Source organism: Lampris incognitus, chromosome 13, assembly GCF_029633865.1.
Source record: "Lampris incognitus isolate fLamInc1 chromosome 13, fLamInc1.hap2, whole genome shotgun sequence".
Taxonomy (NCBI): Eukaryota; Metazoa; Chordata; class Actinopteri; order Lampriformes; family Lampridae; genus Lampris; species Lampris incognitus.
Genome location: NC_079223.1, coordinates 40395988 through 40420931, shown reverse-complemented (window position 1 = coordinate 40420931; position 24944 = coordinate 40395988). Strand labels below are relative to the sequence as shown.

The 24944-nt window shown below is 44.5% G+C and overlaps 1 protein-coding gene across 1 annotated transcript; it reads left to right on the top strand.

Moving 5' to 3' along the window:
• The first annotated feature begins 3804 nt into the window (after nucleotides 1-3804).
• blnk (B cell linker) lies at nucleotides 3805-24600 on the top strand. The gene is made up of 20 exons (XM_056292043.1): nucleotides 3805-3934; nucleotides 7784-7849; nucleotides 9054-9100; nucleotides 10789-10829; nucleotides 16595-16709; nucleotides 17196-17290; nucleotides 17514-17586; nucleotides 19501-19529; nucleotides 19629-19651; nucleotides 19821-19848; nucleotides 19965-20007; nucleotides 20251-20302; nucleotides 20414-20441; nucleotides 20725-20755; nucleotides 21514-21589; nucleotides 21749-21780; nucleotides 22043-22098; nucleotides 22197-22280; nucleotides 22391-22546; nucleotides 24097-24600. The coding sequence occupies exons 1-20, from the start codon at nucleotides 3882-3884 to the stop codon at nucleotides 24211-24213; spliced, it is 1245 nt and encodes a 414-aa protein (XP_056148018.1). The 5' UTR covers nucleotides 3805-3881; the 3' UTR covers nucleotides 24214-24600.
• The last annotated feature ends 344 nt before the right edge of the window (nucleotides 24601-24944 follow it).

Below are 24944 nucleotides of genomic sequence, written 5' to 3'. Positions count from 1 at the left end.
CTAAAGTCAATGAACAACATCCTCACATAGCTGTTCTTTCTGTCCAGGTGGGACAGGGCTGGATGAAGAGCAGAGGTTATGGCATCTTCTGTAGAGCGGCTAGCATGGTATGCAAACTGGAGAGGGTCCAGAGTAGAGGGGAGGCTGGACTTGATGTGCTTCATGACCAACCTCTCAAAGCAATTCATTATAATGGGAGTCAGTGCAATGGGGTGGTAGTCATTGTGGCAGGACACAGGGGACTTCTTTGGCACTGTTATGATGGTGGTAGACTTGAAACACGTGAGGATGACTGACTGAGACAGCGAGATGTTGAAGATGTCAGCAATGTCATCTGCCAGCTGCTCAGCACAGTCCCTGATGGCTCGGCCTGGGATTCTGTCTGGACCCGCAGCTTTGTGTCACGTCATCTGTGGTCATCTGTAGAACCTGGTCAACCATCAGGGATGTAGAGTTCACCAGCGGCATGTTGTTCAGTCTCTCATATCATGCATAGAAGTTATTCAGTGCACCTGGGAGGGTGGGGGACGCCGCCACAGGTCTGAGGAGGAAGCTTGTAGGCAGTGAGGGCCTGGATGCCCTTCCACAAGCACTGTTCATCTCTGCTATCAGTGAAGTGGCTGTTGATTCTCTGTGCACATTGTGGCCTGTGTACCTGATGCCACATGACAGGTTGGCCCTTGCTGTCTTGAGGGCTGCCTTATCACCGGATCTGAATACAGCATTCCAGGTCCTCTACAACGCCTGGACTTCTACTGTCAGCCAGCGCTTCTGGTTGGCCTGCGAGGAGATGGTTTTGGTGACTGTGACATCGTCTATACACTTGTTAATGTAGGGTTTCACTGTCACTGTCACTGTGTATTCCTCCAGCTCAATCTGCTCACCAGAGGAGACTGCCGCTTTGAAAATGCCCCAGTTGGTGCTCTCAAAGCAGTCCTGAAGAGCTGAGATAGACCCCTCTTGACAGACCCTTATCTGTCGCTGAACCAGTTTGGCAAGTTTCAGAAGTGGCCTGTATGCTGAAATTAGCATAACAGAGATGTGGTCTGAATTTCCAAGGTGGGGGCGGGGGAATGCTCTGTATACATTCTTCTCATTAGTGTAAATGAGGTCTAGTTTTTTGTTTTCCCTGGTGGCAAAGTATACATGTTGATAAAATTTAGGAAATGCAGTCTTTAGGTTTGCATGATTGAAATCCCCAGCAATAATGAAAAATCTGTCGGGGTACGCGGTTTGTTGTTTGCTGATTTTGTTGTGTAGTTCGCGCAGTGCCTCTGAGGCATTAGCGCTTGGGGGCAAGTAGTACATGGCCACAATAACAACAACAGTGAATTCTCTCGGCAGATAGTATGGCCAGCACTTGCCCACGAGTGGAGAGCAGTGTTTGGAGACCATCACAGCGTTTGCACACCATTCCCTGTTCATGTAAACACACAAGCCACCACCACGGGTTTTACCTGACAAAGATAGTGCTCTGTCGGCTCGGTAGCATGCTAGTCCGTCCAGCTGTATGTCTGTGTCCGGAATTTTGCCGTGAAGCCAGGTTTCAGTGAAGACAAAAATACAACAGGTCTTAGTTTCACACTGGGATGTCCGTCGAAGCCGTGTGCAGTCCAGTTTATTTTCCAGAGAGTGTACGTTTGCAAGTAAAATGGGCGGGAGAGCTGGTCTGGAGGGGTTAGCCTTTAGCCTAGCATGGATGTCACATGGCTGTCGCACAAAAAAAAAAAAACATATGCCATTACCTCATTGTCACTTAAACACCTCTGATAAGGACCAAACCCATGTTGAATAAATTATAAAACATTTTGTTGAAACCGCAGTGTTAGAAATATCAGAAGTGCAATGCAATTCAGTTTTTTCTATGTAAACTACAGTTTCAGCGATGGCTTTGAACCCCTAAAATACAAAGTAAGCAGTGGTGTATGGGGAACTAGCATGGAGGACACTGACTTTACTAACAGACCCGTACTAAGAAAGGTTAAATTGTCTGGGTTAGTGCAAGTGCTTCCATTCAGGAAACAAAGTTGTGAAATGATAATCAAAGCCAAAGCCAGCCACTTTATTTTGTCATTGTACAGGTTACAATGAACTTGTTCTCTGCATTTAACCCATCCTATTGTATAGGGGCAGTGGGCAGCTGCAGCACCCGGGGACCAACTCCAGTTCTTCTTTCCACTGCCTTGCTCAGGGACACAGGCAGGAGTATTAACCCTAACATACATGTCTTTTTGATGATCATGGGTCTATGATCAATCTATTATTGCAAATTTCAGAATAACACCTCAGAAATAGAACCAATAATCTGGAAATGTGAATACATACTATGCAGACACAGAAACAATCAGAATCAAATTTTTTCATACTTTTCATGTCAGTGCAGGAACCCTGTTTATAATTTGTCTCCCCGGCCTAAGGAGGAGAATTACACCTGTCCTTGTAATTAGACATCCTACTATTTCAGTGATACGCTTTGACATTGACATAACATTCACCCCATACGTCGACCACTTCTGACTAAGTTCATCAGTGTTCATCATCATGACTAAGTTTGTGTAACATGTAATGTGGTGCATGTGCATCACAGATTAGATTCAGCCGCCCTAAAATGAGCTGAATCTCAGAATAGTCATCATGCAGCAACACTACGTTAAGCTACTGCCCTGCACAGAGATATAAAACATGACTAAGTCATTACTACATAACTTTCTTCACTCCTGTGGAGTTTCATCTTTCCCCTGGAACTGACCAGTACACATACCCTACCTGGTTTAATCCATTCTCCAGATTTCTGGTGTTCAAATCCTCTCCTCCACAAATTTATATCATTCACTATCTTATTTGCACTGAGTGCTTGTTTGTTGTTCAACTGTAGATGCTTTCCAAAACTCTCATCAATAATCAAGAAATTATCCTCGGGACAACACACTGTGTCGTACCACAGTGGCTGTCCTAGAAAAAGATGCACACTCATCATTTTTGGTCAATTTAAAAGTCAGCTGTAAAATAGCTGGATTACGCAATAGTACTTTCCAAGACTCTCGGGATGAGCTCACCCCTATGCCCCCATTTTAAATCTAACCTAATCAGACTTCTAAAACAGCAGATTAAAGTGTCAGTTTGGTTAAAAGTGTGTTATTTATTCACTTAACACTATGCACTGTTAATTAAAATTATTACGAAGACATTTCTGCTACAGGTCCCAAGTCTGAAAGCCAACAACAGACATATCTAGAACATCCTGTCTCGTGGAAAGGTAAAGGCTGGTATGTGAATTTGCATGGCAGACCATGGAGATGTTCCATCTGTGTAAGACTGTTCCACTCAAACACCCACCTTCAAAACCTTCTCACCCAACCTTACTCACCCCACTCATATTCTGAGTGTGTTTTTAAAAGTATGTGTGGATAAGGTATGTATTATTATCTCAAGCTGCCCCGGTTGCAGTCAAAGCGGGACTAGCTGTGCAGCAGGAGTTTCAGTGGGGATTTTGGGCTGTGCTTTTCTGTTTTGGTTGCAGTCGGTTGTGACTGCAAATATAGTCTGACTGCTGAAGCGACCAACGATTTGCTCACAAAGTAGAGAGGAAAAGAAGACTGGCGAGGTTTGTGATGCAAGAGGCTTGTTCAAAGTGTGGTCAGTGGTGTGTGTGTGTATGTGTGTGTGATGCGATGCACATGCCTGCATGTTTGTCCATGTGTGCAACTGACGACGAGTGGAAAACAGAAGTGATCATTTTTACATAGGTTTTTCTAACTGATTCCCGCCCCTCTTTGACAAAGAGAAGACTGACTTGTTGGAAACTGTACTTTCATTTTCACTGTGATGTGAAGGGTGCACACAGATAATGATGCATAGGACTGTAAAATCTTGACTCAAATATGAATATGGATACGTTTAATAAACTAACCGCTCCGGCCACAGAAAAGATCCGGTAAGAACCATTTTATTGTCATTTTGCCATTATTATGTGATTTTGGGTTTTTGTTTTTTTTGGGGGGGGGGGGTTAATGTTATGTCCAGCCATTCTGTCATGTTTGGTCTGCTAAACGGGAGGTCTCTTGCCAACAACTCGTATTCGCCAAGATTTTAGGATGTCAAACCAATACTGACTTCTTTTCAATCACTGGCTCATAGCTGAGTCTGGGTGGCTGTGGCCCTCTAACTGAAGCCCGCCCCTCTGATTTCTCCTCTGGTCATCAGCTCACCTCTAATTTCTCCTCTGGTCATCATCAGCTCACTTCTAATTCCTCCTCTGGTCATCAGCTCGTCGAGCTTGTCCAGCTATTATTTGTACAGACAGCGATAAATGTTCACCAATCTCTCTCGCTGCAGTTTCTCTCCGTTTAATTTACTGTGCATATTTATCTGCGGACCTGCAAAACTTCACTCTGGCTTTATTCGAGCAGTCTCTCAGCTCTTCTATATACTCATGATGATGATTTATTTTGAACATATTGATAAGCAGTGATGAACAAATCCACACATCAAACTCGGCGAACAGATCTCCGTATGCATCAGATTATTTGTTACATGCTGGAAAAGCAGTAGGAGGAAGTATACACTTCTTTTTTTTTCCTACCCCTTCTCACCTACTCTTAAGTTAATTCAGCTACTATACATTTCAAACTCAATTCCCACTGTGCTGTATGGTTCAAATTCAGAGCAAGTTGTGCTGCACAATACAAACTCAACTACTGTGAACAATAAGAGAAAAAAAAGGGGGGAAACACATAAAAATACACGAGAAAGAGAAAAAAGAAGAAAAAGAAAAACATCCTAACGTCATGTACCAAGAATAAACAGATCTCAGTGCTGCGTACAACCCAAATATCCACTTGGCCTCAGAGAAAGAAAAATTAAGAAAAGAAAATGTAGTAAGAAATTTTTAGCGATGCACAAAACTTAGTTTAACACAACTCTTCGTCATCCCTCTATCTCGTGATAATCCCTCCTTTGTACTTCTTGAATTGCGTAATGTTTGTACTTTGTTTGAGTTCCTAATTTTGTCCCAGTATGGCAGAGTTGTTATTGTCAGTGATTTCAACACCTGTATTTTCTGCCCTACTTTTACAGTTGATTTTTTTTTTAACCTTTTTGAATCTGTCGGTCTCGTTGAGTCGGTCAAAGGCCCTCGTCTCAACAAGGGTCACACCCTCGAGCTTCTTCCCCCCTGTGATCGTTCTCTAGAAAATGTGGGAACGTCAGATATTTCTGTTTCAGACCATAACACCATTGTTATATAATGTCTGCCTATCCTCTTTATTTGCTTCCCCCCTCGCTCTCCCTTTACTCGACTTTTTCTTGAACCATGATTTAACCGTTATTTCTCAGTCGTAGCTTCTGGTCGAAACGCCACTTAAGACTTAAATGCTGACTTCAATATTATCCAGTCCTCAGGTACTCAGTACTTGCCTAATGTACTCAGTACTTGCCTATCCAGTAGGCAAGTACTTTAGGCAAGTACTGAGTAAAAACTCAGTACTTGTCTAAAGGGACTTGATTCCGATGTTCCTTTTAAAGATAAACGAAAATGGTGAGACCTAACTAATGCCCTGCTCCTGGCTCAAAAGACACACCAGGGACATCAAACTACAAAACAGGAGGGCAGGATGCAAAAAAACCCCCAGATAAACTCGTGGTTTCTCATGTGACATGGGTCTTATGTGCGGGTGTCAGATAGCGGTTAAGGATTCAAGGGACAGTTATTCCTCACACACACTGACTCAACTCAGCGGTCGGATCTTCATTAGGCAGCAAGTGGAAGCCTCCTCTGAAAAGTGTGTGGGGGGGGGGGGTTCTCAGGCTCCACATTTCTCCGGGGTGCAGAGACTTCAGTGTGTGTCACGATCCCCGGGTCATGCTATAACCCACTTTGGTCAAATCTCTGTGGCACCCTGGAGGGGAACCATTTGGCACATGCATGGCCAGATTAACCCACCAGGGGGATGTAGGGCACACACGTCCATTGGGCCCCACCCCATCAGATAGGCTACGCAAACAATACTAAACATTGTTAAATGTAAAACTAATGCAAATAGCAAACATGGTAGTTGACGCTATGCCAATCTGATTGGGATTCGGGTGGCGACTACAAAGTACAACACAATTTTGAATCACAAAACAAACAGAGATGAGAAGAGCAGCTCACAGCATTGCAAACATATTGCGAAGCCTTCTTCCCACTTACAACAGCTTGGACCCTGCATCAATAGTGGCTGTAGCTTGAACCTCGCATCAATAGAAACTGTAGCTTGGGGCCCCGCATCAATAGAGACTAGCTTGGGCCCTGCATTGCGACGCAGGGTTGGAACAAACGTCCCTTGTAGGGTATGATTGGGGATCCCTACTATACGCGAACACAATACCCCTGACCTTTTGGGGCCGCTCATGGTCTGGGGCCCCGGGGCACTCGCCCGGCATGCTCGGTCCGTAATCCAGCCTTGGGCACATGGAGGTCCTCTTCCTGCCCTCTACACATCGTTCCCACAAGGCCGCTTTGGTCGATTCAACTTGAATTTGACTTTTGATTTTGAAGAATTGATTTTAAGCTGGGAGTTTTTATTGATGAGGTTGAAAGCTCGACACGGCCCGGATCATGCATGTTGGACATGCTATGAGGCTGAGCGTAGCCGTCGATCCTCTGGTAGGACAGCTCAGGAAGTCCCGCCTCATCGCCGAAAGCGTTTCAGGATCCCATCCCAGCATCTTTCTTTAAAGAGAGACTGACATGCCCTTCCTGAACACATTTTTTAACATTGAGAGTTTGAATCACAACAAAAAATAGGCGTGGTTTTAAGAATCCAAAGCTATTGGCTACTGTCTTCCTGGGTTGGGTGGGGTTCGGTACCGCTCAGCTCTTGTTATTTACAAAAAATGTCGGATAGCGAGAGTGAGAGGGAGATCCTCTGCGAGGATTACGGTTTCGAAAAGGAGTATTCGGTCATACAAATAACTGTTAGATAGATAGATAGATAGATAGATAGATAGATAGATAGATAGATAGATAGATAGATAGATAGATAGATAGATAGATAGATAGATAGATAGATAGATAGATAGATAGATAGATAGATAGATAGATAGATAGATAGCAATACGTCGTAGCAAGACCGATAATAAAGTCTCAGCAAAATAGCACAAACTCGAGCCAAGTAGCTAGCAGGAGGAGTGAAAGAACGGCTTCTGCGTGGTTTTATAGCATCTCGCTACGGACACACCCTATATGCAAATTGACAGGCGTCTACGTATCCACCGGCACAATTTGACATTGGACACCATCTACAGTCAATCACAGATCTCTCTCGACTGGCCGCAGACGGGCTGGTTTGGCCACTGAATTTCTCCGCGGTCACGTTCCACCCCGGAACACAGCCTATCAATAGGAATTTTCAGATTATAATGTCAGTATCACTTTAAGTCACTTCTTAAAACTTGCTTTTATCTAAAGGCTTTTCCCTTCTCTTACTACTTACTCATTTTTTCCCCTTTTGTCTCATCTGGAATTTTCATCAGGTCCTCATTTTGGCTCTTCTATGACATTTTATGTCATTTTGAACTCTGTTGATTTCATAATGAATTCACATTAATTATAGAACTTGTTATCTGGGTCTGAAAAGTGCTACACAAATAAAGTTCATTATTATTGTTGTTATCATTATTATTATTATTATAAAAACAGGCTCCTGGGGTGTAATGACTGTGAAGTGGGACTAGAGTTGGGATTTTCAGAGTTTCTGAGGGCGTGTCTCTGATATCTGATTAATGAAGACGTGTTTTCCAGGCAGCTACAGAAGATTGTGCAGGACATCAAGAAAAATGACGGCAGCTTACTAAATAAGCTAAGAAGGTTTGTTTGCAAATGATGCTGTTTACAATTTGTTTTTCTGCATTTTTTGCTGCACAAATTTCTAAAACGCCTAACTACCACACTGTGATATTACATCATCTAAGATGTTGTATGTGCTTGGCAGAAGGTGGCTTTCTAAAAAGTCCAACAAGACTATTGGAGGGCATGCACGCATTAGCAGAAAGCACCGTTTCCTCTTTTACGTCTGTTGGAAATACGCAAAGGTCAATAAACTGAAAATAGCCACTGAAAAGCATCAACACCTGGCTCTTCTCTCACTTTCCTTGCTGGAAATGAAAATCTAAGGTACCACGAGGAGCCTTCATGTGTCACAGAATCCATCTGGTGTGTGTCAGACTGGTAAATGTCACCCTGCTGGTTCTCCACAGAGCAGAAGGTTGACTCAGTTCATCTGGACCCAACGTTTATTGACAGAAACGTTTCATTGCTCATCTAAGTGACCTCTTCAGTCTAAACTGACTGCATGTACCCCCGCCCTTATAAACAATACAGTGGCATAACAACCAAAACCAAGGATGGGTTTCATATGCAAATTACCGTGACTCAGTTGAGACTGAAGAAGTCACTTAGGCGAGCGATGAAACGTTTCTCTGAATAAACGTCGTAGCCAGACGAACTGATTCATCGTTCTGTGATTTCTCCACCTGGACTATCGAGCATGCATCAACTCATCGCCATACAACCTGAATCTGATTTATTCTTATTTTAGATGTTCACACAACCGTTTCCCACATTACAATGTATTCTACAAGTGATTAAATATATGATTACAAACATTTTATTAGGGAGTGGCTCAGTGGTTAGTGCGGTCGCCTCACAGCAAGAGGTGCTGGGTTCGAGACCCAGGGTAGTCCAAGCTTGGGGGTCGTCCCAGATCATCCTGTGTGTGTGTGTGTGTGTGTGTGTGTGTGTGTGTGTGTGTGTGTGTGTGTGTGTGTGTCAGCCCTGTGATGGCCTGGCAGCCCCCACCTGCTACCCAATGACTGCTGGGATAGGCTCCAGCGAGCAGGATGAGCAGTTTGGATAAAGGATGGATGGATGGATGGATATTTTATTAGGAAATCATTGCTCAAATAATCATTATCCACCAAATCTGACTTTAGGTCTGCTTTATAGATACAGTGACAGCCAATCCTGTTCATCGCCGCCCAACACTGTTGTCCTGTGTGTGTCTTTGTTGCAGGCTGAAAAGCAAACCGATTCCAAAAGTACCTGCGCGAGACTACCAAGGTAAGGACGCTTCTAGCTGCAACCTCAACATAACGAGTCATGGCCAGAGCAGCAAGTGGTGTTGTCTTTCTTGCAGATCTCCAGGACGAAGTCTTTCCCCTCATGTGATTCCTTCCCGCGTGTAATCTAACCCCATACTGTGCATATGACAGTCTTTAAAATAAGAGCGCCTTCCTCCGTGTCTCCCAGGACAGACAGTTGGTGCAGTTGTAAAAAAGACTGCGTCGCCTTTGACAAAGCTGTGCGTTTATCTTTGGACCGCACGTTAATGCTCAACACAAGGGGCCTCCGGGTGGCATGGCGGTCTATTCTGTTGCCTACCAACACGGGGATCGGCGGTTCGAATCCCGTGTTACCTCCAGCTCGGTCGGGCGTCCCTACAGACACAATTGGCTGTGTGTACAGGTGGGAAGCCGGATGTGGGTATGTGTCCTGGTCGCTGCACTAGCGCCTCCTCTGGTAGGTCGGGGTGCCTGTTCGGGGAGGGGGAATATTGTGATCCTCCCACGCGCTATCCCCCTGGTGAAACTCTTCACTGTCAGGTGAAAAGAAGCGGCTGGCGACTCCGCATGTATCGGAGGAGGCACGTGGTAGTCTGCAGCCCTGGCAGGATCGGCGGAGGGGGTGGAGCAGCGACCGGGACGACTTGGAAGAGTGGGGTAATTGGCCGGGTACAATTGGGGAAAAAAGCCCAACCCCCCAAAAAAAGAAATCAACACAACATCTTCTGCTACACACCCAAAATAGTTGTGGTTGAAGGAAGACGTGTGTTGCCCTGAGCGAGATGACAGAACGGATGTCATAAACAAGGTGGGGTGGCTGGTGTGGAGGGGGAGGGTGCGGAGGGCGGGAGGAGGAGGAGGAGGAGGTGGGGTGGGAGGTCCGCTGCGACAACCCCTGGCAGGAGCAGCCAGAAGTAGCCGCAATAGCAGTAATAAACAAGGCGTGTCTTTCATGAGAGGCCTCCGGCTGTCCATGGGGCAGACGCCGGTCTTGAACCAGGGGACGGCGGCGCTGCTGCTGCTGCTGCTGCTGCTGCGAGCTTTGTTGTGAGCGCTGACATGCTGGAGTAAACACAGCAAACGCTGGAGCGCATCTCCTCCACACTGAGACATGGAAAACACAAGACATGTTTCGGACTGCGCCACCAGTCACTCATGCGGACTCATGCAAATCATCAGCGAGACTCATTTGGGTGGACTTCCTGTCTGAGGCGAAAACCGAGGCACGCAGTGAACAACCGGTGAACAACCGGTGATGCGGAGCGGCCGTGGTGCCCACCTCCTGTACCCGCACTGCAAAACATGTCTTTCTTAATGAGGAATTTAACATTACGCGCGCGCACGCGCCCCCCATTGAACAGAGACATGGGGGGGGGGGGATTAATGCGTGTGTGTGTACCGGCTATGGCCCACCTGATCTTAATTGACTTTGCCGTTTCAGACTCTGGTTCAGACCTTGGTTTGGACTTTCAAGTGTGAAAGGGACTTAAGTCATAAATACTGAAACTTGCTTAATTAAAAAACATGATTTTCATAGGAATTGGTTTTCCCCACCACTTAGTTTTTGAAGTTAACGACTTTCATAAAGATACTTCCGACGACGTTAGAAGCCGCGCTCTTCACATATTAAGCACCAAGAGTCTTTCGGTTTTTAATGTTCATAATCTGGATGGTATTCTTTTTCAGACATGGTGGAGGTTGATGAACAGTGGTCTGAAGAAGACTATGTAAGTTAGACTCCAGTATTTCTTTATATATAGATATATATATATATACATACATATAAATATATACAGTTGCAATCAAAATTATTCAACCCCCATTGCATATTAGGTTTATTGGCAAAATGTACAAATTTTCAGCGGTTTGCAATAAGCACATTAAACAATAACAGTTTAAATAGTTCAATTAAACTAATATTACAAGGGTCTTATCCAAATTATAACACAAAATGTTACTTTTAATGACTACTGCAGTCTCAAAGTTATTCACCCCCCTGAACAGAATCCCTCATAAGAGCACACATTTGCAAATCAGGTGCTGTCTCAAGCACATCTGATGCAACTAATCAAGGGCTTCATTAGTTGCGTCAGGTGTGCTCGAGATAGAACGCATCAGATACCTGGACTGGCTAGGGGTTTGTTGACGGTGACGTTTGATTGCATGTTAGAAATATGGCTAAGTCAAGAGAATTGTCCAAAAAGTTAAGAGAAGAGATCATTGCCTTCCACAAACAAGGAAAAGGATACAAAAAGATAGCAAGGGCACTGACTGTTCCTAGAGATACAGTTGGGAGCATAGTTTGCAAGTTCAAAGTTAAAGGAACAGTGGCTACACTACCTTGACATGGCAGAAAGAGGAAGCTATCAACGGCTGCCACCAGATTCCTGAGGAGGCAGGTGGTCAAAAAACCCCGAGTGACTGCAAAAGACCTGCAGCAAGACTTGGTGGCAGCAGGCACTGAGGTTGCAGTGTGCACAGTAAGGTGCATACTAAACACTGAAGGGCTCCATGCCTGAACTCCAAGACGTACACCACTACTGACCCAAAAGCACAAGAAAAGTCGGCTCCGATAAGCTCAAAACCATACAAATAAGCCAAAGAGGTTTTGGGATTCTGTTATGTGGAGCGATGAAACAAAACTGGAACTTTTCGGGCCTATGGCTCTGCAGTATGTCTGGAGGAGGAAGAATGATTCAGACGTTGAGAAGATCACCCTGCCTACAGTGAAGCATGGCGGTGGCTCGGTGCTGCTCTGGAGCTGCTCTGCCTCCTCTGGCACTGGAAACCTGCAGCGTGTGGAGGGCAAGATGGATTCAATCAAGTATCAGGAAATCCCAGGAGAAAACATCATGCCATCTGTGAGGAAGCTAAAGCTTGGGCATCATTATACCTTCCAACAGGACAATGATCCCAAGCATACCTCAAAGTCCCCCAAGGCTTGGCTTCAGAAGAAGTCCTGGAAGATTCTAGAGTGCCCGTCACAGTCCCCTGACTTGAACCCCACAGAAAATCTCTGGCGGTATTTGAAGAAGGCGGTTGCAGCACGCAAACCCAAGAATATTAGTGAACTGGATGCCATTGCCCATGAGGAATGGGCTAAGATTCCTCTCAGGAACGCTGCCAGAAGCTGGTGTCTGGCTATGCATCACGTTTGCAGCAGGTCATAACAGCAAAAGGGTGCTCTACGAAGTACTAAAGATGCTTGTCATGAAAGGGGTTTAATAATTCTGAGACTACAGGGTTATATCTACACATATCGATAGTGCTGCATTTGATTTGGCGCTGTTCTATTGTGCTGGGATCGATTGGTGATGCCTGTGGGCTCTGGGTCGTTAGATCGGGTCTGCCTGTGACGCTGGGTCAGTCAAACTAAAGAACGCAACACAGGTTGTGTCGAGCAACAGCGCTGTGTCCTGATGTGATTTCTAAACTTAATATTGGCGACGAGGATGGCTGATATCGCTCTCCCACCACCTGCCCCCTTCCTGGCATTACCCGGCGAGCCTCCGGTACCATGGACTCGCTGGCTCCATAGTTTTGAACATTACCTCATAGCCTCGGGTCTCGACGACGTGAGCCAGGCTAGGAAGACGGCCCTGTTGCTACACTGCTTGGGATCAGGGGGTCATCGTGTGCTCGGGACTCTGAGGAACTTCACAAACCTTGACGAAGCTGTGGGACTTCTGAACACCCATTTCGCTGCTCCACAGAGCGCCCTCCTTCGGCGATTTATATTCCGCCAGTACAACTTCAGCCTGCAGTTCACCCCAGGCAGAGACAACGTTGTCGCAGACCCGCTCTCTCGCTCTGTCTCCACCCCGGCTCCACAGACGGACACCGACTGTGTGGAAAAGGACATCATCCAAATGCTACACGCACCCCTCCAGGCCACTGCCTCTCTGCAGGAGCTGAGGGCAGCCTCCGAACAGGACCCTGTCCTCTCCAAGCTCCACGCCTACATCCAGAACGGCTGGCCTCACAAGGTCCCAGAGGAGCTGGCTGCGTTCTCCCGAGTCAGACGGGAGCTCTCCTGCTGGAACGACACCTGCGTGGCACGTGGTCCCAGGTGCTCTCCGTGCGCGTGTTTTGAATATGGCGCATGAACGCCACCTGGGCCTTGTAATATTAAGTTTAGAAATCACGTCAGGACACGGCACTGTCGCTCGACGCAACCTCTGCGTTGCATTCTTTAGTTTGACTGACCCAGCGTCACAGGCAGACCCGATCAAACAACCCAGAGCCCGCAGGCATCACCAATCGATCCCAGCACAATAGAACAGCGCCAAATCAAATGCAGCACTGTCGATGTGTGCAGACGTAACATCCCCCCCCCCCCCCCCCCCGTCAGGATTTAACAATAAGAGAACTACTGGGCATCACACATCAATCGAGGCGCAATAGAACGATGCCAACATCAACCAAATGCAGCACCGGTGATCCAGTGTGCAGACGTCACATTTCAAAGATTAAACAAGCACAGAATCACTAGGCAACACGTATCAATCAATCACAGCACAACAGAACAATGCTATCGTTAACTAATTGCAGCGCCGGTGATCCAGTGTGCAGACATAACATGCAGTAGTCATTAAAAGTGGCATTTTGTGTTGAGTTTGGAGTAACCACTTGTAATATTAGTTGTGTTGAGCTATTTAAATGGTTCTCGTTTTGTCTGTTTATTGCAAACAGCTGACAGTTTGTAAAATTTTGCCAATAAACCTAATTTGCAGTGGGGGTTGAATAATGTTGATTGCAACTGTAAGTAAAACTACTTTAGTAGTTTTATTGAAGGTAGTAGTATTATTGACAGCTGATGATTGCTTATGGTATGAAACAGGCCTCTACTGTCTCATAAAGAATTTACTTGACTCACTGGATTATTTTGCTCCTTATTTGTTGAGCACTTTCCCTACCACTGAGTGTTTCTTTTAACAAAGTTATACATATATATATATACACACACATAAAAGATAATTATCATATGTATACCTATAAATATATATTATATATACATATATACACATATACACACACCCATATGCATATACATACATACAAATATACATACATGTGAAATAAATAAATAAAAGAAATAGAATAGAATAGAAAATAGACTCCAGTATTTGTTTAGCGAGATCTTGGATGAGCGGTTTGGATAATGGATGGATGGATGGATGGATGGATGGATACACACACACACACACACACACACACACACACACACACACACACACACACACACACACACACACACACACACACACACACACGCAAGGTTTTGTGATTTTATAAACGTGAAACCAAGATAAGTCATTTCAAAACTTTTTCCACTTTTTTTTAATTGCAATCTATAAAATTAAAGTGAAAAACAATCAGAAACATTTTAAGGGGGGGAAAAAACAAGACATTTAAACTTACAATATCCTGGTTGCATAAGTGTGCACACCTCTAAACTAGTACTTTGCTGAAGCACCTTGTGGTGTTACTACAGCACTCAGTCTGTCTGGGTGACAGTCTGTCAGCTTGGCACATCCTGACCTGGCAATATTTTCCCACTGTTCCTTGCAAAAGCGCTGTAGATCCGTCAGATTATGAGAGCATCTCCTCTGCACAGCCCTCTTCAGATCACCCCACAGATTTTCTATTGGATCCAGGTCTGGGCTCTGGCCGGGCCTTTCCAAAACACAGATCTGCTTCTGGTGAAGCCATCCCTTCGTTGATTTGGAGGTATGCTTTGGGTTGTTGTCGTGCTGAAAGGTGAAATTCCTCTTCGTCTTCCACTCTCTAGCAGACGCCTGAAGGTTTTGTGCCAGGATCGACTGGTATTTGGAGCTATTCATGAGTCCCTCCACCTTGACTAACGCCCCGGTTCTGGCTGTAGAAAAGCAGCCCCAAAGCATGGTGCTGCCTCCACCATGCTTCACCATGGATATGGTGGGGGGGGGGGGTGATGTGCTGTGTTGTTTTTCTGCCAAATACACCTTTTGGAATCATGGCCCAAAAGTTCAACCTTGGTCTCATCAGAGCATGACACATTTTTCCACATGGTTTTGGGAGACTGGATGTATATTTTTGCAAAATTCAGCCGGGCTTGGATGTTTACTTCGTGTGAAAAGGCTTCCATCTTGCCACCCTCTCCCGTAGCCCAGACATGTGAAGAATACAGGAGATTGTTGTCACATGTAGGGAGCAACCAGTACTTGGCAGAAGTTCCTTCAGCTCTTTTGAGGTTGCCGTAGGCCTCTTGGCAGCCTCCCTGACCAGTTCTCTCCTCGTCTTCTCATCCGTTTTGGAGGCACATCCTGTTCTTGGTAATGCCACTGTTGTGCCATATTTTCTACACTTGTTGATGATTGTCTTTACTGTACTCCATGGTGTATCTGATGCCTCGGAAAAGCTTTCGTACACCTCTCCTGATTAGTACCATTCAACAATGAGGTCCCAGTCATGCTTTGGAAGCTCTTTGTGGACCAGGTGGATGCAAACCAAGAAGATGTCAGGAAAATCCTACAGGGACAGCTGACCTTTATTTGCGCTTCATCACAGTCACATTAACTGATGGCAGGTGCAAAATAACTACTATATAACATGAGTTTGAATGTGATTGGTTAATTTTGAACACAGCCACATCCCCAATGATAAAGGGGGGTGCACACTTGTGCAACCAGGTTATTCTAAGTTTTGTATTCTTCTTTATTTTCCTTAAAGTGTTTCTGATTTTTTTCCCCACTCTATTTTTACAGGTTGAAATCTAAAAAAAAAAAGGGAAAACGTGCTGACATGATTTTTCTTGGTCTCATTTTTTTTACATCACAAAACCCTGTCACTGGGTGTCCGGGTGGCGTGGTGGTCTATTGCGTTGCCTGCCAAGAGGAGGATCGCTGGTTCAAATCCCCGTGTTGCCTCCGGCTTGGTCGGGCATCCCTACAGACACAATTGGCCGTGTCTGTGGGTGGGAAGCCGGATGTGGGTATGTGTCCTGGCCGCTGCACTAGCGCCTCCTCTGGTCGGTCCGGGCACCTGTTCAGGGGGGAGGGGGAACTGGGGGGAATAGCGTGATCCCCCCACGTGCTACGTCCCCCTAGCGAAACTCCTCACTGTCAGGTGAAAAGAAGCGGCTGGCGACTCCACATGTATCAGAGGAGGCATGTGGTAGTCTGCAGCCCTCCCCTGATCAGCAGAGGGGGTGCAGCAGAGACCGGGACGGCTCGGAAGAGCGGGGTAATTGGTCAAATTGAATTGGGGAGAAAAGGGTAAAAAAAAAAAAGCCATTTTAACAGGGGTATGTAGGCTATTTATAGCCACTGTGTATATAGTATAGTGTGTGTGTGTGTGTGTATATACACGTGTGTGTGTGTGTATGTATATATACGTATATATATATATATATACACACACACACACACACACACAAAATCTGGTGTGAACCTTTTCACTAGTAACACCTACGTTATTATACCAAATACAAGCTTTGTTCGATGTACCTCAGGACAGTGACAACTACGAGAACCCTCAGGAGCAGGACGACAGCTACGAGCCTCCACCCTCTCACAAAGTCTTCACCCCAAAACCTTCTGCGTCGTTCTCCCAGGAGGACTATGTTGGTCTGTATGCCTCCGTCACGCAAGCAGACTATTTCCACCATGAATTTGGGAGAGAAACGTCATTGGTGTGGTTCTGTCACAACAGATGGTTAAAAGGACAGCTCTTTTAGGAGTGGTTTTAAAAATGCTTCCGTTTTCACAATCCGCCTAGCATAGACATGGGACCTGTATGTGTTTTGCTCTACCTCGCATGGTGCATACCCAGTCACACTTCCCCATATTCTTAAATAAAACTATCAGATCCTGAGTTCCTTTGATTGCAAGTATTTCTCACAGTGTAATATAGAATTAACGTGTCCTAATATTGAGTCAAGGCTCCGTCTTCGCTGGTTTGTCCTTCGTGGGAAAGATTGTTTTCTTGTCAAAACAGGGTTGGGTTCATTAGACCTTTTCAAAAGCCAAACTGTTGATCTAAAGCGGCGGTAAACTGCGCGCTATGTTGGGCTATGCAAATGCTGATGTCCAGCCTCCTCTTCTCTTTTCCAGACAGCCGTCGTAACAGGCCCAGCCCGACACCTATGAAGCCTTTCCGCTCAGCAAAGACCACCAAACCACTTCCCCCCGAGATGGCCGGCAATGAGGTAATCCAACCAAGTCTACTTAGATGAGATGACGCAGAAGACGAAATTTTGTCGTGCTACGTTAGCTTGCTTCTCTATACAGCAAAGCTTCATGATTTCCTGTAATGATTCCCAGGCTGAGCAGGGCCGCGGCACTGTGAGGCACTAACACGAGTTCCTGTGTGCTGGTGAATAGTGAGCATGGACAGATAACGTTGCTTTTCCCTAATATTTTGTCTTACAGGAGGATTATGTCAATCCAAATCCTGACAATGAAGATGACAACTACATAGACCCTACTGAGAAACCCCCTGGCGGTAAGATAAACTTCATTTTTGATGGCATAGATAAGAATGGCTTTTTTTTACACCCTCATTATGAGACTACTACCACTACCACTACCACTACCACTACTACTTCTACTACTACTATTACTACTACTACTTTCGGCTGCTCCCGTTAGGGGTCACCGCAGCGGATCATCTGTTTCCATCTCTTCCTGTCCTCTGCATCTTCCTCTGTCACACCAGCCACCTGCATGTCCTCCCTCACCACATCATAAACCTCCTCTTTGGCCTTCCTCTTTTCCTCTTCCCTGGCAGCTCCATATTCAGCATCCTTCTCCCAATATACCCAGCATCTCTCCTCCACACATGTCCAAGCCATCTCAATCTTGCCTCTCTTGCTTTGTCTCCAAACCGTCCAACCCGAGCTGTCCCTCTAATATACTCGTTCCTAATCCTGTCCTTCTTCGTCACTCCCAATGAAAATCTCAGCATCTTCAACTCTGCCACCTCCAGCTCCGCCTCCTGTCTTTTCGTCGGTGCCACTTTCTCCAAACCATACAACATAGCTGGTCTCACTAGCATCTTGTAAACCTTCCCTTTAACTCTTGCTGGTACCCTTCTGTCACAAATCACTCCTGACACTCTTCTCCACCCACTCCACCCTGCCTGCACTCTCTTCTTCACCTCTCTTCCACACTCCCCGTTACTCTGAACAGTTGACCCCAAGTATTTAAACTCGTCTACCTTTGTCACCTCTACTGCTTGCATCCTCACCATTCCGCTGTCCTCCCTCTCATTCATTCATCTCATTCCTCCAGACAGGAAGCTCAGTAATGGTCAAGTTCTAGAACTAGTTGCTATAGCAGCCCCTTGTTAGCACCACTATCTCTCTTCCATCTTGAAGACCTCGTCAAAATGTAAATTTAACACATTTACAAACCAGGGGATTTTTTTTCCATTCTGTGTGCAGGACCTAACAGCACAAGGAGTAATTTTGCTACTTAAGTTATTCTTAACAATGGGAGTCAGGGGGAAATCAGTGGCTGCAGGTGGTGACAGTGGAAACTCATAGTAGCTAATATTAGATATAAACCGCCCCCATTCCCCAAAGTGTCTGCAGCAAAGTGCAATGAAAAAAAGGTTGAAGTGAAAAGATTCTGCCAAAGGATGGATCAGTGGTGCACATCCCTGCTCCTGAAGAGCTACCATCCTGCCGTTTTTCACTCCAACCCTAATTAAAAACACCTGATTCTGCTAACTACCTACTGACCAAGACCTTGATTAATTGAATCAGATGTGTTAAATCAGAGTTGTGGTGAAAACCGGCAGGAGGCTAGCTCTCCAGGAGCAGGGTTGGGCACCACTGGGTTAGGTGTTAGAATATTGAGCTAGAATGTTGGGCGGCACGGTGTCGCAGTGGTTAGCACTGTGGCCTCACAGCACGAAGGTCCTGGGTTCGAACCCCAGGCCATCCCAGGTCCTTTCTGTGTGGAGTTTGCATGTTCTCCCCGTGTTTGCGTGGGTTTCCTCCAGGCACTCTGGTTTCCTCCCACCATCAAAAAGACATGCATGTTAGGGTTAATACTGCTGTCTGTGTCCCTGACCAAGGCAATGGAAAGAAGAGCTGGAGCTGGTCCCCGGGTGCTGCAGCTGCCCACTGCTCCTATGAGTTAAATGCAGAGAACAAATTCACTGTAACCTGTACAATGACAAAAACAAGGTGGCTTTTTTCTTCTTCTTCTTCTTCTTAAATAGCATTAAACAGAGATATTCAACCATTATGGGGAAGTGATCGTGTCAGCGACAGGTGCCTGGCCTCCCCACGGAGATGTTTAAATGGGGACATGTTGTTCCTAACAAATACAACGAGAAACAGACTGACAGCCATGGTTACTGGTTTGTTTATCCTCCATCCCTCACAGTGTTGTCTTTGTTACATTTCAGATGAGCTATATGAGGTTCCTGATCAAGAGGTGGGTTGCTATTTTTTAAGTGGCAATTTTTATTTAGCACTATTAATGAGACTGATGTGTGCAATTGATCATTGGTCCCATCTTTTGACACCTTTAAAGGAGCCCTCTCCACCAGTAAAAAGGTCAGTCTCTCAGTTACTGTTTTGTTTTTGTTTTTTTTGTTTTTTTTAAGAACCAGTTGTCTTTTTAATACAATTTGCTTTGTCTCTATGAATGCCCCACCCAGATCAAGGATTTTTCTCATGTGGTCGATCTTGTGACTTAGGAACCAATAATGACTTTCTTTTTCAGAACGAATACCAGCAAATCCCATGAGTCTGTGAGTTGTGAGGAATTAACATGTATTATGGCAATTTTAAAACCAACTTCTGCTACTTGATGGTAAATTTCTGACCACACTGATGCCTCATTTGTTTCATAACTGTTCTGGTCCAGGAGTCCGACGGTGACGAATATGAAGTCTGTGACGGAGATGACCGTAAGTACCAAAAGAGGCCGTGACTAAATGATGTTAGCTTTAGTGCCAATTCACGAGTAGTTGAAAGAAGGAAAAAGACATCTTGCTAGCACTGAGATGCAGGGTTTTCAGGCCATCTAGAGGTGACCAGTGAGATGAGAAATATGGGTTTTTAACTCAATAAAATGCAACCGTTCACCAAGAAATGGTGGTCGATGAAATGGTCAAAGTAAATAACAATAATTAGACTGTGTGTTGCTTCAGTTCCACATATGAAACATCAGAAGAACCCTCTGCCCGTAGCACCAAAACCAGTGTAAGCGTCACTTCTCACTATTAGATGGCACTACTTACCATAATATATCAATTACTAATAGGTAGTTTGCTATACACATCATAACCTAATTTTATTCTATTTTTTTTTCAGGACAGCACCAAAACCAAACGTAATGCCGGTATGAAAATATTATAATTTCAAAAGTTTTTTTTACTTTTAATTTAATTTAATTTATTATTATTTATCTAATTTTTTTATGAGTGTTATTGTTAAAAAATGTGTTTGTTTTTTCTAATGCTCTACGTTTAACTGCTGAATTAATTTACAATGTTTTGTTAGCATTCCTTCATAGGGCCAAGTGATGTGTATCAGTGTCACTGGTAGTAAGCCTGTTTGTAGCCAGCCAGCTGATTTCTAACAGCAGTCCTCTCATATGTTATTTACTATTAACACTATTACAGCAGGCGAATATGCAACACAGACAATCTGGAGGTAACTATTTACATTCATACGTGTGTAAAGGCATGCTTTTTATGTTATCTGGACATATTTGCAAATACAGCACACACACACACACACACACACACACATACACATATGTGTGTTAAAAGAAACACTCAACGGTAGGAAAAGTGCTCAATAAATAAGGAGCAAAGGAATATATATATATATATATATAACACTGGTCAACACAATTTTTCTTGCATGGGGTTTTTCAACGGATTCTAGCTAACTTTTGGGTGCTGAATCCAAATCTGGCATTAGTTTTTGCCTATCACATCAGGTTTTTGAACTATGAAAAATCATTATTTTTGAGAAAACAGCAATTTTACACTTGGAAGTTAAAAAACACTGTTGCATTAGAAGATCGATAGATGCAAAAATGATTACAATGAATAAATAAACACTCAGCCTAGCATGAAATTACTTAGGAAATGAATAGGGGTCATTTTTATCTCACCAAGATTGCCAGACTAGATGGTCAACTTTTGTAAAATCCTGAATAAGGAGCATACAGACAGCACAAAAACTTGATGTGATAGAGCAAATCTGAGCTCAGATTTGGATTCAGCAGCCCAAAATTAGCCAAAAACAGTTTCCAAAGTCCATGCAAGAAAAAAACTATATTTTTGTAGACCAGTGTAATGTGTGTGTGTGTGTGTGTGTGTGTGTGTGTGTGTGTGTGTGTGTGTGTGTGTGTATTCATACATTCCATTATTTCTACTGTATGTGTGCTGCTTTTTCCACAGCCCAAACGCTGCCCGTGAGAGAAAGTGGGCCTAAACCCACCGCTAGAGCATACATGACTGACTTTATACGACCCAAGTAAGGAGTTCAGCAAACTGTCTGTAAGCCAGCTGGTGTGCTATACGTTATTATAGCCAGTGGAATTGAGACTTTGCTTTTGAATACCGTTCTGTGCCAACTATTTGCCCGCGGTGTCTGAAAATGGCGTTTTGTCCCCCCCCTCCATCTCCTCTGCAGGATTCACATTCAACAGTTGTTCAGCGCCCACAGTAAGTGTAGTCGCTCCTTTTACAGCTTCTTCCATCGGAGCCAGTGGTGAACTAATCACACAGGACTTTGTACTTAAATATTGGCTGTCCCAGAGAAGGGACACGATCCAAATATGAAATACGCACTCAATATACTCCGTTCCATCATGAAGGACTAATGAAGAACATCCATGATTTTCACTTTTTCAAACAATGATTGCTGCGGGCTATGTTATTAGAAATTGTTTTATGGAAGAGTGACACTGTGAGTTTTGTCTCCCAGGACAGGCTGACAGAAGACGACGCTCTCCAGAAAATGGAACAATAGACACCAAAGAGGTCTCCCAGTTAAAACAGAGATTAATACTAACAGGAGAATGGTTGAACAGCATGTGCAGAATAATTATTTTCCCCCTCCTCGCTGTCCTTTGTTTTAGGAGGCGGACGTCTATCAGAAACCCTGGTACGCCGGGGCCTGTGACCGCAAGACCGCGGAGGATGCTTTAATTCGGTCAGCTAAGGTTAGCAACCCGAGTGCACCGCTGTAAAGCAATTGCGCAACCGAGCAGTTAACGTACGACAACCCGTGTGAACCGTGCTGCCTTTGACTGCGAGTCCTTTTTTGCACCAGGATGGGACGTTCCTGTTGAGGAAGAGCTCGGGTCAGAACACACAGCAGCCCTACACGCTGGTGGTACTGTACAACAGCCGGGTGTACAACATCCCGGTGCGCCACATCCAGACCACTGGCCAGTACGCTCTTGGGAAAGAGAAGACAGGAGAGGAGGTACGGCGGATGACTTCTATAGCCCACAATGTCTGGGCACCTTTTTCTTTCACCAGTTGATGTGGGGGGGGGGGGGCTTCGTCCCATATGTATGAACCTCCTATGGAGTGTAACAGAGTCTAGTTTTATGCTGCAAGGTATGGACCATGTAGCAGTGACTAGAGTGGGTAGTATTCAGTATTCCAAATAAACCCATCTTCATGTCCCAGGTGGGGCTTTTTTTGGTAGGTATTCAGTGGTGTAGTGGAGGGTAAATGCACATAAATGCAGTTTACCCACCTTTTTACTTGCAGACACTAGTTTACCCACCATTTTCTTAGGGCTAACACAAATATTTTGCTTGCATTTATAGTATATATATATATATATATATATATATATATATATAAAGTAAATAGTATCAAAATAATGGAAGTCAGTGTGTTTCAACGAAAAATCACAAAATAAAAATGCTTTGCTGAAAATATTGCCCACATCTGGTTTTGCCTTACAATGATCACGGATGAAGATGATAGTTCACCCAGCTTTTTATTCTTTACCATCACATCACTCTAGTAATTATCCATCCATTATCCAAACCGCTTGTCCTGCTCTCAGGGTCACGGGGATGCTGGAGCCTATCCCAGCAGTCATTGGGCAGCAGGCGGGGAGACACCCTGGACAGGCTGCCAGGCCATCACAGGGCTCACACACACACACCTAGGGACAATTTAGTACGGCCGATTCACCTGACCTAGATGTGTTTGGACTGTGGGAGGCAACCGGAGCACCCAGAAGAAACCCACACAGACACGGGGAGAACATGCAAACTCCACAGGACAACCCGGACTGTAGCAATTAATTCTAAAAAAATTAGGATTAAATAGTTTTTGAATCAAATAAGGCACAGCACAAAGATTTTATTTGTATTTTAGTTGCACATTTTCTGTTGCACCGTACCACACTACTTACTACTACTGGCTTTAAGATTACTGACCAGGGCACCCGTCTTGAATTACTGGACACAAACTAAAATATTACAGGCGACACATGACCACTAAAAACTTCAATTTTACTTCCATTGGAGTGCCGTTACACCTAATTGTTGAGCTGAATTTCTACTAATTATTGCCCTAGTTTCCAAATATTTATCTATGTAAACTGCATTGAGTGAGACTTCCAAGTTTTTTTCCTCTGAACTTCAAGTCTCACTCAATGCAATTTAGGGTAATTTCATATGACGATGTATTCAGTTGGTGCTGGCTGAAATGGTTTTGACTGCTGTTTTGAAGTTCAACAAATTATTTATAATGACTTTTGATTTACAAATGCAGCAAAATGCCACCTCTAGAAATATTTCCACGTTTTCAGCCGGCGAAATTCAACGTCACAGTTTTGCTTTTGCTAGCTAATGATTTGAAAGTCGAATCACAAATTAAGATTTTTAAACAGTTTTATAAATAGGCCAACTTTTGCAGAAATTTGAAAAAAAAACCTAAAATTCCCGTTTTGGTGAAAGGAAAATTTGCCAAAAAAAAAGCGCTGATGACCAATTATGCGTTTCTCCTCAGCTTTTCAACAGCGTCTCCCACATCATCGAGAACCATAGCAGGAATCCTCTGGTGCTGATTGACAGCCAGAATAACACCAAGGACGCCACCAAGCTGTGCCACGCTGTCAAACCTTAGGGGACTCTTACTTGTGGTGGAGGGGTCAGCGAAGTTGAGACCGGTGTATCCCCGTACCATTTCATCTACAGTGTCGGACCACCTTTACAGATGGGTGATGTGATGCTAGGCCAATCCACCACCATAGCAAGCCATGCAGACCTAGAATCCCACTGACAGCCCTCTTATGTCATTTGTTATCAACATGGGCAAATAAATGCCTTCCAGGGAAACTCATACAGTACTGTGTAGGTTACACGATCTAATTTCACTGAACAGCGTTGCCGTTGGGTTTAACGGGCATCAACAGAAATGGTTTCTCATGAAATACTTCAGGGAGCTACCTTAAATGGAACTGAGATATGTACAGCACATGTGTAACATTTTTCTAATAAAGCTGTTAGGCTGACCGGATCTCCCCGTACCCTCAATGACCACAACATGTCACCAGGAACTGACAAACTATTTTCATTTATTATCTGCTCAACAAGTAATGCTATTGTTTCCATGCAGATCCATTGCATGACAGAATTAACTAGGCACTTGGTGAACAAAAATTCTCAGGAAAATATTTTACAGTACCTCTTGTCAGACTGTACATAAAAATTATAAATCTTTTTTTTTCTAAACTAGAAAAAATATTTACACGGTGAGTCTTTATGCTGAGGTGTGCACTAAGAAAGTTTGGGCGCCATGCATGATTTGGCTATATTTGTCCAATGGTCCTAGACTAACATATTCGCCGTACTTCC